We start from the raw sequence: 15960 nt of genomic DNA on the forward strand, positions 1-15960 counted from the left end.
TTGTATTTCATTAGTAGATTTCCCTATATATTATTTCTATCAATACAAATTTAACTGATGCCTTAATATACAACAGAGAATACGCTTAAAGTTCCTTTCTAATAGCAAGGCACAGAATACTCATAAAATGAAATATTTTAATAAACCTTAAAGTGACATTTTAAGCAACCCTTTAAAATACATGCTGAATGAAAAAGTGCCCTACAACCTAAGCTTTTGAGTACGTAAAAGCAAAGTACACATTTATGTATAGGAAAAAAGATTAAAATACTCCCAAATGTTAACAGTAGTCACATCTTTAAGGATGTAGGACTATAGGCAATTTTTGTTTCTGCTTTATATTTTTATAAAATTTCATAATTTTAGCCACTAAGTATGCATTACCTTTATAAGGTTTCCTTTTAAGGCGGTTTTTTGTTTTTTTTTTTAAATAGTCCTTTGCTCCAAAGTGAAGTTTTCCTTTCTAGTAAGCATTATTTTTTGCTGACCTTCTCATGTTGGTATTCCACTACTCAAAGCACCTATTTATGCACATAGGGCACCCACTGAGTCCCCCTCCCTGTGATACTCACCACCAATATAAACTGTTTTCTAGCTGGGCACAGGTATAAAGGGCACAGCAATGTAAAGAAACTATCCGTTCACCTTGAAGCTCTGAGTAAGTCTGTGCAGTGTGCTCTAATTTAGAAGCCACAGAACTTAAAGTTTCATCCACCCATGTAGCAACCTAAACAATAAAATATTAAAGATTTAAATAAAAACAAGTCCTCTGTGCAGAATTGTAGTCAAAACTTAATATTCTATGGACTGGAATTCTAAAATGTTTTGAGCTAAATGCTATTTAAAAAAAGAAAAGAAAAGGTTCTTAATAAGACTACAAAGTTATTTTTTCATATAAATAAATCAAAATAGCAGGTATTGAAATAAATGTCTAAAGTCATATAAGGCATTAATCAGAAGTAAAAATTTGCTCTAATAATGTAAAAAGAGTTTAATGACTCTTCTAAAGCCAAACTGATAATCTGAGATATAATATTCATACTTTCTCAATCTATAATGCAATCTCAAATTACAATGCTTTTTCCTATCTCTTTTGTCAGCACTTACCTTGAATATTTTTTCCTTTTCCTTAAAGTAGAAAGCTACCTCTAGAGTTGCATTGTAACATAAACAAGCAACAAAAACATTACATATTACTCTGTAAGTACTTCTTTCCCCTTATGTTTATTATTGACACTATTGCAGTTGTCCCCATATTCTCTCCTTTTTAAAATTTCTATTTGTTGATTATTTTTTGGGGGGGAGGGTAGATATTTGTTGTTCCACTCACTTATGCATTCACTGGTTCATCCTTTTATGTGCCCCAACTGGGAATCAAACCCACAACTTTAGCATTTCAAGACAACACTTTAGTCAACTGAGCTACCCAGCCAAGGCCTATATTGGATTATTCTACTAAGACAGAGATATTTTGTATTTATGGGTCTCCTTAGACAGAAAATGAAAAAAAAAAAAAAAAAAAGGGGGAAAGGGAAAAGAAGAAAATCAAGAATTTAAGCATGAAATGTTCATTAATCAATGCAAAGTATTTCATACCTTGTTATTTTCTGTGGCTACAGTTGCTCTTATGCTATTTGCAGACAGGAGGACTATCTTTTCATTCGTTAGCCCCAAAAATGTTGCTCGTGGATGATGTAATGAAGGATTCTTTGAAAGCATAAGAAAAATCATCACCATTCTGTATGTTTATATGTAGACCTATCCAATGCAAGATTTAACATCATAAAATACCTGTGCATTTCTGTAAGGCTCAGATTCACTCCACTTCCACTGATAGAGTTCTCCTTTACTGCTAACAGCCAAAAGCTCAGAATAGAGAGCTCCAATACAGATGAATTTTGTCCCATCCTGTAAAGTAAAAATAATACAATGGTATAAATGTAACAGTTGCCAAACCTAATGGTTTGGATACAATCACTACATAAAATGTGAATTATGTGAACACATAAAACCACAGCTATGTAAAGTCTTTATTTTAGCACAGCCTGCAAGGTCTTCCATAACATGACCCAACAGCTCCCCCCGTCCCGCTCCGGTCACAATTGCCCTTCTTCCTGCTCCTGAGTCATGCCCGCCAGGATCCCCTCATGTCCTTGTTCTTTTGTCTTGTTTCTCGTGTGACTTCACGCCCTCTCCTCAATTAAGTCTGACCACCTGTCTATAAAACCACCACACTCGTATACTTTATCTTACTGCTTTCTTTTTAGTTCATAGCATTTCACAACTTGACCTATCATATTAACTTGTATATAATCTATCTCACTGGAATATAACCTTTGTCTTGTTCACCACTGCGTCCCCAGTTCTGAGGACAGCACACAGAGTAGGGGAAGCAGCGCAGGTCCAACCGTGGCAAAACAGACAGTTCCTTCTCTGTGGGCTTTTCCAAGCTGCTAAAGCAAATGCGTGTGTTGATTTTTAAGTTAAGAGTTTGTTTAGTTTTAAGGTGATGCACATGCAATGAAGTTTGAATGTAATTACCTTATACAAAGCTTGGACAATTAATATAAATAAACAACTATCAATGATAATTTTTTAAACCTAAAGCCAATATAATCAGAGTCATGAAGCTACCCAGATATCTCCCCTCAAAGCTTGCCAATAACCGATTTTAGCTTGTACTTTTTGCTAAGGTCTATACACTATTCTCTTTGGAATTCTGGCTCCAGGGAATGCTAGATCAACGGTGTCCTGACGGTTTTCTGTCAGATTCCACTCTTATTTGGTCAGATGGGTTACAACACTCAGCTAAAGCCTGTGAAGTCGGCCGAGATTTTAAATGTAGTGATAACAGTTTATTCCTCAGAGTTGTACAAATGGAAAACTAATTTTAAAATCTTCTATTTTATGAAGGTCGGACCCATTTCCAAGTCATGATGGGAAAGAGACCAAATATGAAATTCTCTAAGTTAGAGATTCCTCTCTTCCCGTCCATGGCTATCTGAAAATCGCTGCCTACCTTCTCCATAGCTGCTGCATCAAATCTTAGCATCTCCCCTGACACTTCCTTCTCGACCCCTTGGTTGAAAGAATGATGGAAGCGAACCAAGTGAGTCCAAAGCCTGGACCCAACACTTACTAAGTATGTGACTTCAGGTAACTTATGTAATTTCTCTGAACCCATTTCTTCACCTCTGAAATGAGTCTAATAATAACACATACGGAGATGGAGAGGGTAAAAACCAAGTAATGTAACATATAAAGTACACGGCACAGAGCCCTGCACAAGGAGAGTATCAATCCAATTCAACCACCATTATTCTGCTCCCCTGACTTCATCTCCTCCTCACCCGGAAAGCACAAGCTTCCTGAATATTCCCACTTCTACATTTATTGAATAAAAGACCACCCCATTCCAGAGAAAGAAGTGTCCTTTCCTATTCAAAGATCATCACACACACACAGGATAGAACCCTCTCTTGTAATCCCAGCAACCACCCAAGCTAATCTCTCCTTCAACCCTACTCACAGCACAGAGAGTGATCACTTAGCATGCCTCGGCTTTACCAGCTTTCCTTAGCAACTAAAATTGTACTTACAACAGCCACATCAAATGTCCCACACATTTAATCAACCCACCTTCTCTTTAAACTTCTATTCAAACCATTTGATCCTGTTCACCATCAGTTCTGTAACCTCTTCTCTCCTTGTTTACAGGTTAGTACTCCCTACTGGTTTCCCTCTGATCATCATGACTATTTTCTCTGTCTCTTTCGCACCACCTTGCATTCCTTGTCCAGATTCCGTCATTGTCTCTTTATTCAAATTATGTTCCATCCTCAGCCTAAGTGACTGTATCCACTAGGGCACCATGCTTTTAAACATATATATCCCCTACCTCCAGGTAACCTGCAAGAGCTCTGGGTGTCTTAAAGTACCGGAACATTGCCTAAACAAATGCATCATCTCCTCTCAGCTGCTTGACTTCTGTAGTCCCCACCTACACGAATGCCATCCACCACCCACTCTATGTAAGAGAGACGCGGGAACCTGGGCACTCTCCTCAAGTCCTCCTCTTCTCTCAACAACCTAGTGAGCAGTGAACTGGTGGTGCACCTGTCTCAGGTTCCTCTCAAATTCTTCTTCTTCTTCTGTCCCCACTGCCGCTAATTTGGTGGAGGGCCTCACAACGCCTTTCCATAACAATTCTACCAGTCACTTAACTGACTCCAGATCTTTCCTATTCCTGTCTTTCTCCCTCAATGCCAATGTCCATCTCCTTGAAAACAAACAGAAGAAAACCCACCAGTCTCACCATGTCCCTTCTCTAAGAAGTCCCCTGACTTCATGGTGAGTGCTAAACAGCATCTGAGCTCCTTGGCAAGCTGTCTAGGGCCCTTTGCAGCCTTACTCCGTATCTTGCTCTTCCCCTGCTCCCCACCACAAAGCGGCAATTCTGAATTCACATTGTTCCCCAAAGACACGGTGACCTTTCATGACTCTAGGCCCATGCTTGATGTGTTTGGAATGCCTTTGTATCTTGGTCAACGCCTACTTAACCTTAAAAGTGCTGCCTAAATGTCATCTTATCTGTGAGTCACTGCCAAATCTCTCTGGTGGTATGCATCCCCACTCTGAGCCCCTGAGCATTATATTCTCACCTTCAGTTTCTTCCTCTGATCACCACACTGTAAACACCTTATATGGCGTGTGCATGTTTGTCTTCCCCCACTGAGCTTCCTGTGGGAGGATCCGTACCATATTCACCTCTACTTTCGCAGAGGCCAGCTTGGCATGTGGCATACAGGAGGAATTCACTAATATGAGCAAATGATCTAAATTCCAACCTCTTCAAGTAAATGCCTTGTAGAGCAGTGCAATCTTGAACAAACCATCCCTATGACAAAAACATGCCCTGGCTGGTGTGGCTCATTAGAATGAGCACCAGCCTGTGAACCGAAGGGTCGCTGGTTCAATTCCCAGTATAGGATGCATGCCTGGGTTGCAGGCCAGGTCCCCAGGCAGGGAACGTGTGAGATGCAACCACACATTGATGTTTCTCTCCCTCTCTTTCTCCTTCCCTTCCCCTCTTTAAAAATAAATTAATAAATAAAACCGATTTGCCTAGACCCCTCAAGGGCAGGTCAACATTGCCCAGAATAAGAAGTCCTGAATGAGCCAACTGAAAACCTACTACTGTAGAGACCAATCTGGATAGATGGAACAACCACCAACCAAAGGAAGACAATGGAAAAATCACCTGCTGTTTCTTCCCTCCTTTAGATTTGTATGTAGTGAAATACACGACCATCAAACATATACAAAAAAAACAGTATTTTTAGCTCATTTTACAGTATCATAGAAAACAATGCTTTTATTGTTTTAATGAAAGGTTAACAGCTGCTTCTGAACAAGCTGGGGGCCTCCTTCAACCCAACTGAAAACGTGACCATGGACTGTTTCCTTAAAGATCAGGAGTTTTGCTCTATTTGACAAAAATCATATCATTAGAGGGTAAATCTAGCTTGTAAATTTGCAACTGTCGGAATAACAATAAATGGATCATCAATCAAATTAGAAATTCTTCCTCAAAGGGAGAGGAAAATTTAAAAATACAATAAAAATTTGCTCACAAAGCTTAAAAAAAAAAAATCATGTCACCAGGCCCAGCAACATGAACTACCAACTACAATATCTACATTCAGTAATTTACATTTTGAAAAGGTTGGTATTTCTATTCCTAAATTTCTCCCCCAAATACTTGGTTTTCATCTTCTTTCCTTTTGTAAATTTTCCTACCATCAGCAAACACCACTTTTTCCATTAAGTACCAGCTCCAACAATGATGTACTATGCATTATGGTTGAAATGGATGGAATACAACTTCAGGTTACACTGCAATTTGATTAGTCGCACTTATTCCCACTTGACTACTCCCTTGCCTATCTACTTTTCCACATTATCCTTATGTCTGCCTTCTTTTCCTTTTTATGACCATTCCTGTTTTTGCTCTTATTTCATTATTAAATTACATTTGTGACACACCCGGCTAACTCTTGGCAGGTCTTCCTGGAAACTTGCCAGGGTCAATTAAACACAACAACAACAAAGACCTCTTCCACCCAACTTCCACTTCCAGAACCTGCAGCGGAGGCAATATGACCAATGAGTTTGATCAATTGGTTCCAACAAGGAGGCTGCTCCAAAGAGCTTCAGTAATGCACCAAACTTCACAAGGCTATTTCCTCCCAACATCATTCAAAGAAACTGAGAGTAACACACAACTCTGTAATTCAAAAGGCTGGCAGGAGTAAATTTTCTTATTGCCCCTAGACTATATGAAAATAGATCCAGAACACTAAGGGATATGGCTGTACATTAACAGTACTGACTTGCTGAATCGATTTTATTTCTTCATCACCCACCATACAACTCTCCCCAAACTCTTCTGAGATTTTACTGAAAAGAAGAATGCAAGCATCCTTTAAATAGAAAGGGTTTGTGTGTGATAGGACACAATGTGAAATTTTTATGGTCAGCTTCAGCAGATTTACTTAGCATGGATCTCTGTGTAATTTTTCTCCTTCCTCTCCCTTCAACAGTAATTACTCAAGCTCTTATATTTGCATTCTGCTTTTAACAGTCTTTGTTTCTACTATAACTGCATTCTTCCCTTTTTAAATTAAGTCACTTTAGTTTCTTGTTGAAAGTAGGTTGGCATAAATACATATATAGTTACAATTTACATTCACATATATAGTTACAATGTACACATTCAGAAGCACAGAACTAGATTTCTAGTCTGAGAAAAGTAAAGTACAAAAAAATGACTGAAAAGTGAAAATGGAGTCCTGTTAGATAATCACCTAACTGAAAAATTTCACCTTCTCATCCAAGTTACTGAATTATTAAAGCTATTTCCAGAAATATAAAGTACAGTAAGCAAAGAGAGGGAGGGACAGGACTGGGGGAGAGAGAAGTGTTGGGAGGAAGGGAGGCAGGACAGTGTAATGAGTTGTTATCTTTGGTAACACTATTCAGAAACCAGTATAAACTTGGCTAGTTTATACATCAGGGACTTGGCCTTAAAGGCACAGACTTAGACACTCCCTCCACTCCTGACTTTGGTACATATACACTGCCTTTTTATGTCCTATCATGCTAAATTATTATTGTAATAAAATGTTTCCATTACTTGCATTCTAGTCCAGTGAGAAAAGGGGCACGGTTTATATCCTTTCAGCTTGTACCCAGTTCTCTGTGAGCAGAGAACCTGGCACACACAACACTACTGCCACATGAGCGACTTGGAGTACCCTATAGAACAGGACTCTGCAAGAGCCTTCTTGCTCTTTACACTTCGCATACACTAATTCATTTAATTCTCATGACAATCCCGTAAGTTCAAAACCATTATTATCCTCATCTTATAGATGAAAAACCAAAGGCCCAGGGAGGTTACAGAATTTGACCAAGGCCACGCAGCTATTAAGTGGCAGGGCCAGGGTATAAAACCCAGCAGCCCGGCTCCAGAGCCCACACTTCCACCGATTACTCCGTGTGGCCTCCTGCAGCCCCAACGCCTCTTGTACCTAGTTCTAGTGCTGTATCTATCTACTTGAAAAGTATTAATATCATTTTTCTGCCTTCCTACAAAAATTCTCACCCTAACACTAACACCTAAGCAAATGGCCTAAAAAACAGTATGCATTTAATCAAGGTTACTAAAATAACACTAACTTAATTACTCTCACAACTCTGTCTTCACGGAGCTTTCAACATCCCTGTGATAAATTTCAATTATGCTTTTATACTAGATTTGACATTTAACTCAAAGAATAATTCATAGAAATACTTAAAGTTTAAGGTTATCTCAGATATTTTCAGTTCAAGATTATACTGCAAAGCCTTAAAGAAAAGAGAACACTCCACCATTTAACAGGTTTACCAGCCTACAAAATGGTAGTTTTGAAGTGGCTGTTCCTCTACATCGGTGGTGGGAAAGTCAGTACTAATCCAGGTAACACACCGATGGAATTGCACCCTAACTAAAAGGAAGAATGAAGAAAACCATGGGTACTAACCAAACTTACAATCTAAAAATACTGAATTAGGCTATTTCTGAAATTAAGCTAGGATGTGTATTTTGAGAGAGAGAGAGAGACAGAGAGACAGACAGACAGACAGACAGACAGACACACATATTTCCAAGAGTACATGCTGACATCTCCCTGAACTCTCCACTTACCTCTCCATCCCTAATGGAGCCTACACCCAAAACCTTCTACTCCTCAGGAATCAATGTCCTTATTTTGGAGGACCAATAAGGTCCTGCATACCACCTGCTCCTTCATGCGGTATTTTCCCTATTCTCCTGCACGACAGTTTCGCGTGTAGTCCTTAAGTCACCTGAAGGCAAGGTCTTTTCACCCTTGACTAAGCTACATTCTCTTTCTGAATGCAGCATTCAGCCCTGCAGACAAGTATCCACTGGTATTTGTTAATAACTGATAATGTTTAGTAGTTTAATTAGGCGTAAGCTGATTTACTAAATTAAAAATTCTGATGTCTAAATTTCAATCATAAACAGAAGTTCTTTTTCAATGATAATATTTTAAATTAGGTGTTCAATAGGAAAAAAATGTATAGCTAGGATATACCTTGTTTTACATATTGCTATTCCTCCTGGGTCAATGTCTAAACAAACCAAGGAAGTAAACTAAGCAACGTCTGTGCAGTGTCAAGATTTCATGATGTACTTAGTAACTCTCTCTGAACACAAGCTGTACCTAAAAACATGCCCATCAGCAAAGGCAAATACCCTGGCTAAATCTAACAGCGGGTACACTGGCCAGAGAAAAAGCTTGCTAAACTAGTACTATTCAAAACCTTTCATTAATCAAAAATAATAAATGATTAAGAAGCCTAGACTAATATATATGCAATGGTACTATGTAAGATGCGAGAGTCTCCTGTGACTGCCTGACAATATGTAGATGTAGCCCTAATATAATCCAGGCAAGGAAATAGGAAACACAGAACAATGTACTAAAACAAACAAAAGCCCAATGGTTTAAATCACCTTCTACCACATAGAGTGAAGGTAAAGCTTTGGAAATTTCTAGTTTTATGGAAATAAGAAAAAGAATTCAAGTCAGGGAAAATCTGTCAGCTGCCAAAGAAACCAGAATAACCTTTTGCTTACAAAGAGACTGATTAAAATTCATGTTTCTTCTTGCATTCAAGTTTTCTACATGAACTGAATGTAGGAGAAAATAAATGAACTATGTCAAGATTCACAATAACTATGAAAAATAAACAAATTCAAAAAGTTAGATAATATTTTCCTTTTATATGCCAAATTCGAATTCAACTTCAAAGGAAAAAAAGAAACCCTTATCAAAATCTCCTTATCTGCTAGAGCTTAATCTCCAAGTTCTTCTTACTTTATTTCTACTCAGGAAAATTTCCTACCCAACTGGTTCTGCAAATAAGAAAGCAGCACCACAAAAAAAGAAAAAGAGGTGAAAAACATGGTTTCCTATAGGGCTCTCTGAAGATGAATTACCTATCACTTAATGCAATGAAACCTACACACCATCAATAGGATGCATCAACTCTGTTTTTGTGGCAGTGATGGATTCCTAAAGATTCAAACCATCTTAACACATCCTAGATGCTTTCTAGAGGCCAGCCATTGTACGTCTTCTCAGGATGCAGAGCAGAACTCCTCCAGTCCATTCCTGTTCAGCCTGTTTTGTCTCCCACGGCATTTAGAACAAAGAGTCTGTCGGAATTCACGGCCATCAAAAAGGACGGCTAACTAATCAAAGAAACACAGATCCCTAATCTCGCCCTGACATACACTCTTGTATCTAAATGACCACAAACTTGCCCTGTAGAAAATGGGGTCCACATGACATTACAAAACAAATCATATCAGAGATAATCAATTCCTGGTGTAATTAGCACAAGAAAAGAAGTCCTAAAACATAATGCTGATGTATTTATCTGAACTTCCATTCCAATTTCTCTGGTTTACTTCATCAAGTAGAAAAAAGTGGAACCACTAAAACACATCTCACTAGTATGATGCTTGTAGTGCCAAGATGCTCTGCCTGTATTTTAAACAACAAAAATTTCTCTTTGTATCTGTGTGTGTGTTTTATTAACAATAGTACAAAAATTTAAATAAAACAGAAACTTTTGGGAGGGGTGAGGAGGGTGGTTGCCAGGAATCTATTTAGATGGAAAAGGTGGGGTTTTTTTCTAAATACCTTATCAGGCCACCACTGCAAATCTTCTCCTAGAGATACTGGACTTTGAACAGGTGTATTCTTCTTATCCAAGTTTGGCTCTCCTTCCTTGCTGGTAGAGCCCCTTTCATTATCAAATGAGGCTCCATCAAGCCACCTTCGTTCACGTAAACGTAAAACGGATTCACGTTCACGCAACAGCTCAGAGTCTCTCTCTAAGGGAAGAAGGAGAACTGGTATGCAATTGGGTCACACCAGTGGGATAAAAGTAAGCCACTCTCTAGTAAAGACCCTTCAGGATGCAACTAACAGCAGTTTATCTACTCACAAAAAAATCCCATGTAAATGTATTTCTAATAAGCCTGACATGCAACATTCAAAACATTAACTCTTTCAAGCGAAGGTATAAAAATTATAAACTAGTATTTTTAAGAACTATGTTGAGACAGACTGTTCTGAATTCCAACTTCATGTTTTTAGAGCAGAATTATTTTATTTTAAACTGGGCTTTGAATTTTTAGAATGGAGTTTAAAATTTCTGGCTTTCATTAAAAATGCTTACCACAATTTTTTATTTATCTATTAGAAAAAGTACACAAATTAGAATTTCAACATTGGATATATATGCAAATCAGAAGTATGTTAGAATGTCTTCTGTTATTAAAAAAAAAAAACAAAAAACCCTGCACATACAGGAAAAATGCTGAAATGGTTAAATTCATTAACTATAAAACTTCTGATAATCCAAGTCCTTATTCAGAGCAATTTTATAGGCTGGATTTTTATGCATAAGTCTTACTTAAAAATTTTTGAGAAACCAGACAGGGTTTTATTTTTTTCTCTTTTAAGAATCTTTATAGAAGGATTTCCTTACAAAATTGCTTCCCCTGCAATTGGCTATGAATTCTATAAGGTCAATTTTTTGCAGTTTGCTCACACATTTTTTAAATAGGTAACCAAAATAAACTTTCCAAGATTTTATAAGAAAGATTAAAAACAATATTAAGTTGAACCATATGAAACTGCCGTTAGTGCAGGTCAAAAACCAGCAAGTACCAGCAATTCTATATGGTTCAAACTAAAAGTAATCCTACTACATAGAATGACCTAAGAAAAAGCAAAAGGGAGAAATTTAGGAGTTATTTGTGTTAGATACTGAATATTTGAAAATGCAGTAACTGATGCATTTAAGGCAGCAAAGTTGCATTTATTTTTAAAAATTTAAAGCAATTACATAATAGGTTCAATATGTTAAAAGGTCATAGATTTATTATTTTAAAACTTTTTTTAACTAGACATCTGCAGCAAGGTCTTAATATAATATGGCATCTTTTTCAGTTTACTAATGATCAGTAAATAATATAGCTGATTGTTATTGAATCAAGCAGTTTTACAATCTGCAAAGTAAAAACACTGGCTTAACAAAATTAAAATTCAAATTAAATCTATACCAACATAGATACAGAAAGTCTTTTCAAAATCATGATTTCGAAATCTTTCTAACCTCTCCTGTATCTTCTAAAATAACATTTTAATAAGCTAGATATTTCTATCTATTTATTATTGGCCAATCCCATTCTAAGAAGTTTTTTTCAATCTTCCATTTAACCAGGATTTAAAATTAACAAAGTAATTATTTTATTTTAATCAAATAAACTAAAGAGACTTGTTTTCTGAATGCTGCATGTCACTATAAAGTAGAATTCTGCTTTTAGTTCAGAATCCATAATCTTATTTAAAAATACAGTTAGGTAAGTTGTAACCCTTGATGAGCATTCCACAACATAGATAATAAGGTCATTTCTAAAGTACTGTGGCTCTCAAAAATAAAAGATAACTAGTTTTAATGCCAAAGCATCCAAAAACACTAATAAGTAATTAATGATTTCATCTGCAGTAATATTAAAAGTTCAAACACAGTAAATTTTACCACTCTCTCTCCACACAGCCAGCCAATGATCACAAAGAAATAATTGCAAAATTACCTCGAGATGAGCCTAGCCTGGAGAGTGATGAGCGACGAAATGAAGGGTAACCAAAATAGCTAATGTCTTCAGAAAACATGGCATCTGCATCAATGATGACACTTGGGTGGGCAGAGTGAATGTCAGCGTCAAGAAGAGACATAAGATCCTCTACAAACAAACACACACAAGTGAAGCAGAGAGAGAGAAAACATGTGCAGACCACTGAAAGACCTCTGCGAATTGAAACAGATTACAATCAGGAACTGACTGATAGAACCTGAGGGGGGGAAAAAAGAAGTAACTACCTAGGAAATGAAGTGAACATTCTTAACAAAGATTTTAAGGAACATCAAATGCATTCCTGCCGCTTGTGCTATCTACTAAAAAAATTACAAGAAAATAAGATCTCTATTTAAGATAATTCCAACTTCACAGAGATATTAGTCAAAATTTAAATGCAGTTAAGACATATTCAGTAATAAAGGCATCAAAAAACAAAATTCCAGAGTCATCTTGTCAGCCAGTGATAAAGCCACACATAGAGAGCCATTTCTTTACTGGAACCAAACACAGGTCCACTGAGCAAAGACACGTACCCATTTTCCCTTAAAAAGAATTGTACAATAAAAAAACACTACAGTGAGAAATATCTGCCATCTTGGAAATTAAAGTCAGAATATTCACTGTACTTTAAAATTCCATTCTCCAGTTTTAAAAAATCTCTCCCTCCAGAGACGAGAAAACCATGACAGTGATCCACCGACCTCCCGGCAAGTAAGATTCACTGGCCGTGTCGTCCCCGTCATCTCCATCTTCATCGTCCCGGCTAAGTAAGTTATTTACAGCGAGGTTTACATCAAGGTTTGTTCGCTGAAGTTCCCGAATAATGACACTTCTGGATTTGCCTTGTAAAACGACTTGGGCCTGAAATAAAAAATATAAAAGAGTGCTACGCTAATTCTCTTTTGATTAAATTCCTTATCGAGATCATCTTCCTAGGATTAATACAGGAAAGTTTCACGATTCATGATATGAGCCATGACTACAGCCCATTATATTCAGCTAAACCTCACCATGTCCTATTGTCTAACGTTCAGTGCCCTGCAAGGCCCATACCTGTGAAATCAGCTCCTCCGGGATAACGGATGCTGGAATAACTGGTTGGGGCTGACTGCCCAGAAGCCCAGACCCTCGGTCCCGTCCTGTCCGAATCACTCGAGTCTGTCGACGGGAATCTCGAGCTCCAGCTGATGACCTACCAGAGGATCCTCCTCCGCTCCCACCTACTCCAGAACTCCAGCGACTTCTAAATATTGGAGAATTTATAGAATTATCATTTTAGATAATCTTTCTGAAAAGATCACTTCAGATCTTATTTTCATTCTCTTAAGCTAAGGCTATGTATCTAATTGATATTATATAGCAGTATTCCGATAGAACAAGGTAGTAGAACTGAGCTTAAAAATAACACTTCCAATTTTTTTCAATGTTTATGTATAAAATCACTTTTTAGAAAATTAAATGTCATACTTTTGCATCTTTTAAATTATTTTTTAAAAAGATCCACATACTGCCCTGGCCGGGTGGCTCAGTTGGTTGGAGCACTGGGTCCCTTACATCAAAAGGCTGTGGGTTCAATCCCCGCTCGGGGCACATACCGAAGTTGCATGTCTGATTGGCAGTTAGTGTGCATAGGGAAGGCAACCGATTGATGTTTCTCTCTCTCTCCCCCCTACACCTCCCCCCCTTCCTCTCTCTCTCTCTAAAATCAGTGAGCATATCCTCAGGTGAGGATTTATAAAATAATAAATAACATTTAAAAAAAGATCCACATACTAAGTATTCCTAGTGACAACTGTAAAGTGAGTTATACTACACATCTCACCTCTACTTAAAAAATCCATCAGGACTACCTACACTGTTACACAAAAAGTAAAATTCAGAGCTTAGAATTCAAAACTGCTTTGCATGGAATAAAATATTCATTTGCAAAGATAATATATTGTTCATTAATATTTAGCACTATTAACCAACTTGACCAAGAAGGGTAAAGTTACTTTTTAAAACATCCGTTAATTTTTTTTAGTTTTTATTTATTGGTTTTAGGAAGAGAGAAAGGGGAAGGGTGGGAGGAAGAGAGGGAGAGAGAAAGAAATATCGATTTGTTGTTCCATTTATTTACGCCTTCACTGGTTGATTCTTGCATGTGCCCTGACTGAGGATCCAACCAGCAACCTTGAGTATCAGGACAACACTCCAACCAACTGAACTACCCAGCCAGGACATAATTTTTTCTTACTCATGAATGAGAAAACAACTTAGAAAGAATATGACATCTTCTCTTATTGCCCCAAACAGGAGAGTTAAGTATCTTCATTCAAATTAAGTAAGCTATATAACCATAAACAATTGCTTCTCTGCATTCATCAGATCTTAGGAAAATGCCCCCCCACACACACACTCCCATTAGCTTTGAAAGTATGACAGTGCCAGTTCTCTTTAAAATGAATCTAATACATAGAGATTTTTCAATCTAAAAAGAAGTACTTTAGTCCCACCTCCTCTGCACTGCTTTCACCCAAGGCTGAAACCTTCCACCTCCCACTGCAAATAGATTTAGTTTCCATTTGATTTTCCAAGCCTTTCATTTTTCCTCCTAAAAATGTGTGACTAGATTAACCAGCCACAATACTCAAAACAATATACAACAAATTTCTTGGTCTCTCTTCTCGCTTAATTGAAAAACCCAATCTCTGTCTAAACAAATAAAAACTTTTTAAACAATTTCCTCAGTAAAATGGGGGGACAAACACTCCACAAAACCTGGTGTCACCCTTCCTGAAGGCTTTCTACACTTGCTCATGCACCCTATCAATTCACACTTACGCACTTCAGTATTACGCAGAGAGCTTAAGAACTGCCTAAGATAATTTTAAAGAAGAACAATATAGTGCATTCTCAGGGCTGCGTAACATGTTTTATTGGGTTGGCCAAAAAGTTCGTTTGGTTTTTTTCCCTAGGTTGGCTCTAATAACCCTTAGCTGTCTTTAACTTCATTTGAAACAATTTTGTTAGATTGTATTGTGACACCTGTCATTTCAGCGTGTATTTTTTTTAAAACTGATCAAAACTGGTGAATTTTTGTATAGCCATTTTAATATTGAAGATGGAAGAAAATAAGCAACAATTTTGGCATATTATGATTATTTCAAGAAGATAATAATGCAACTGAAACACAAAAAAAGGTTTGTGCTGTGTATGGAGAAGGTGCTGTGACTGATCGAACATGTTAACAGTGGTTTGTGATGTATCATACTGGAGGTTTCTCATTGTATGATGCTCCATGGTCAGGTAGGCCAATTGAAGTTGATAGCGATCAAATAGAGACATTAATTGAGAACAATCAATGTTACACCATTTGGGAGATAACCCACATACTCAAAATATCCAAATCGGTAAAGTTGTTAGTAAAAATGTAAAATGTCTTTTATTTTACGGAAAAAACCTAAACAGACTTTTTTGGCCAACCAGTAGTAAAGAACTATTCATAGACCAAAAGAAAAACAAAAGGGCATTAAAGTACATTATATTAACAAAAATAAAAAATAAAAAAATTCCATTTACAGTAACATCAATAAGAATACTGAGGAATAAACTTCACCAAGAAGGTGAAAGACTTGTACACTAAACACTACCAAACACAGCTGAAAGAAATTAAAGACATAAATTAATGGAAA

General features: G+C 37.2%; 1 protein-coding gene across 5 annotated transcripts in view; it reads right to left on the reverse strand.

The window, feature by feature from the left end:
- The window catches only part of UBR5 (ubiquitin protein ligase E3 component n-recognin 5), a 123214-nt gene that overhangs the window by 64175 nt on the left and 43079 nt on the right, over window positions 1–15960 (reverse strand). For 3 of the 5 annotated variants that reach the window (XM_054590344.1, XM_054590343.1, XM_054590345.1), the window contains exons 6-12: window positions 13340–13529; window positions 12988–13147; window positions 12242–12391; window positions 10278–10489; window positions 1792–1908; window positions 1597–1707; window positions 573–727 (exon numbers count right to left, since the gene is read on the reverse strand). In XM_054590344.1, coding sequence (XP_054446319.1) covers window positions 573–727; window positions 1597–1707; window positions 1792–1908; window positions 10278–10489; window positions 12242–12391; window positions 12988–13147; window positions 13340–13529 — 1095 coding nt within the window. The remainder of the gene's footprint in view (window positions 1–572; window positions 728–1596; window positions 1708–1791; window positions 1909–10277; window positions 10490–12241; window positions 12392–12987; window positions 13148–13339; window positions 13530–15960) is intronic. The other 2 variants (XM_054590346.1, XM_054590347.1) reach the window with 1 other exon arrangement.

Source organism: Pteronotus mesoamericanus, unplaced genomic scaffold (genome assembly GCF_021234165.1).
Source record: "Pteronotus mesoamericanus isolate MK-2021 breed Mesoamerican mustached bat unplaced genomic scaffold, CSHL_Meso_final scaffold_174, whole genome shotgun sequence".
In the NCBI taxonomy this organism is placed as follows: Eukaryota; Metazoa; Chordata; class Mammalia; order Chiroptera; family Mormoopidae; genus Pteronotus; species Pteronotus mesoamericanus.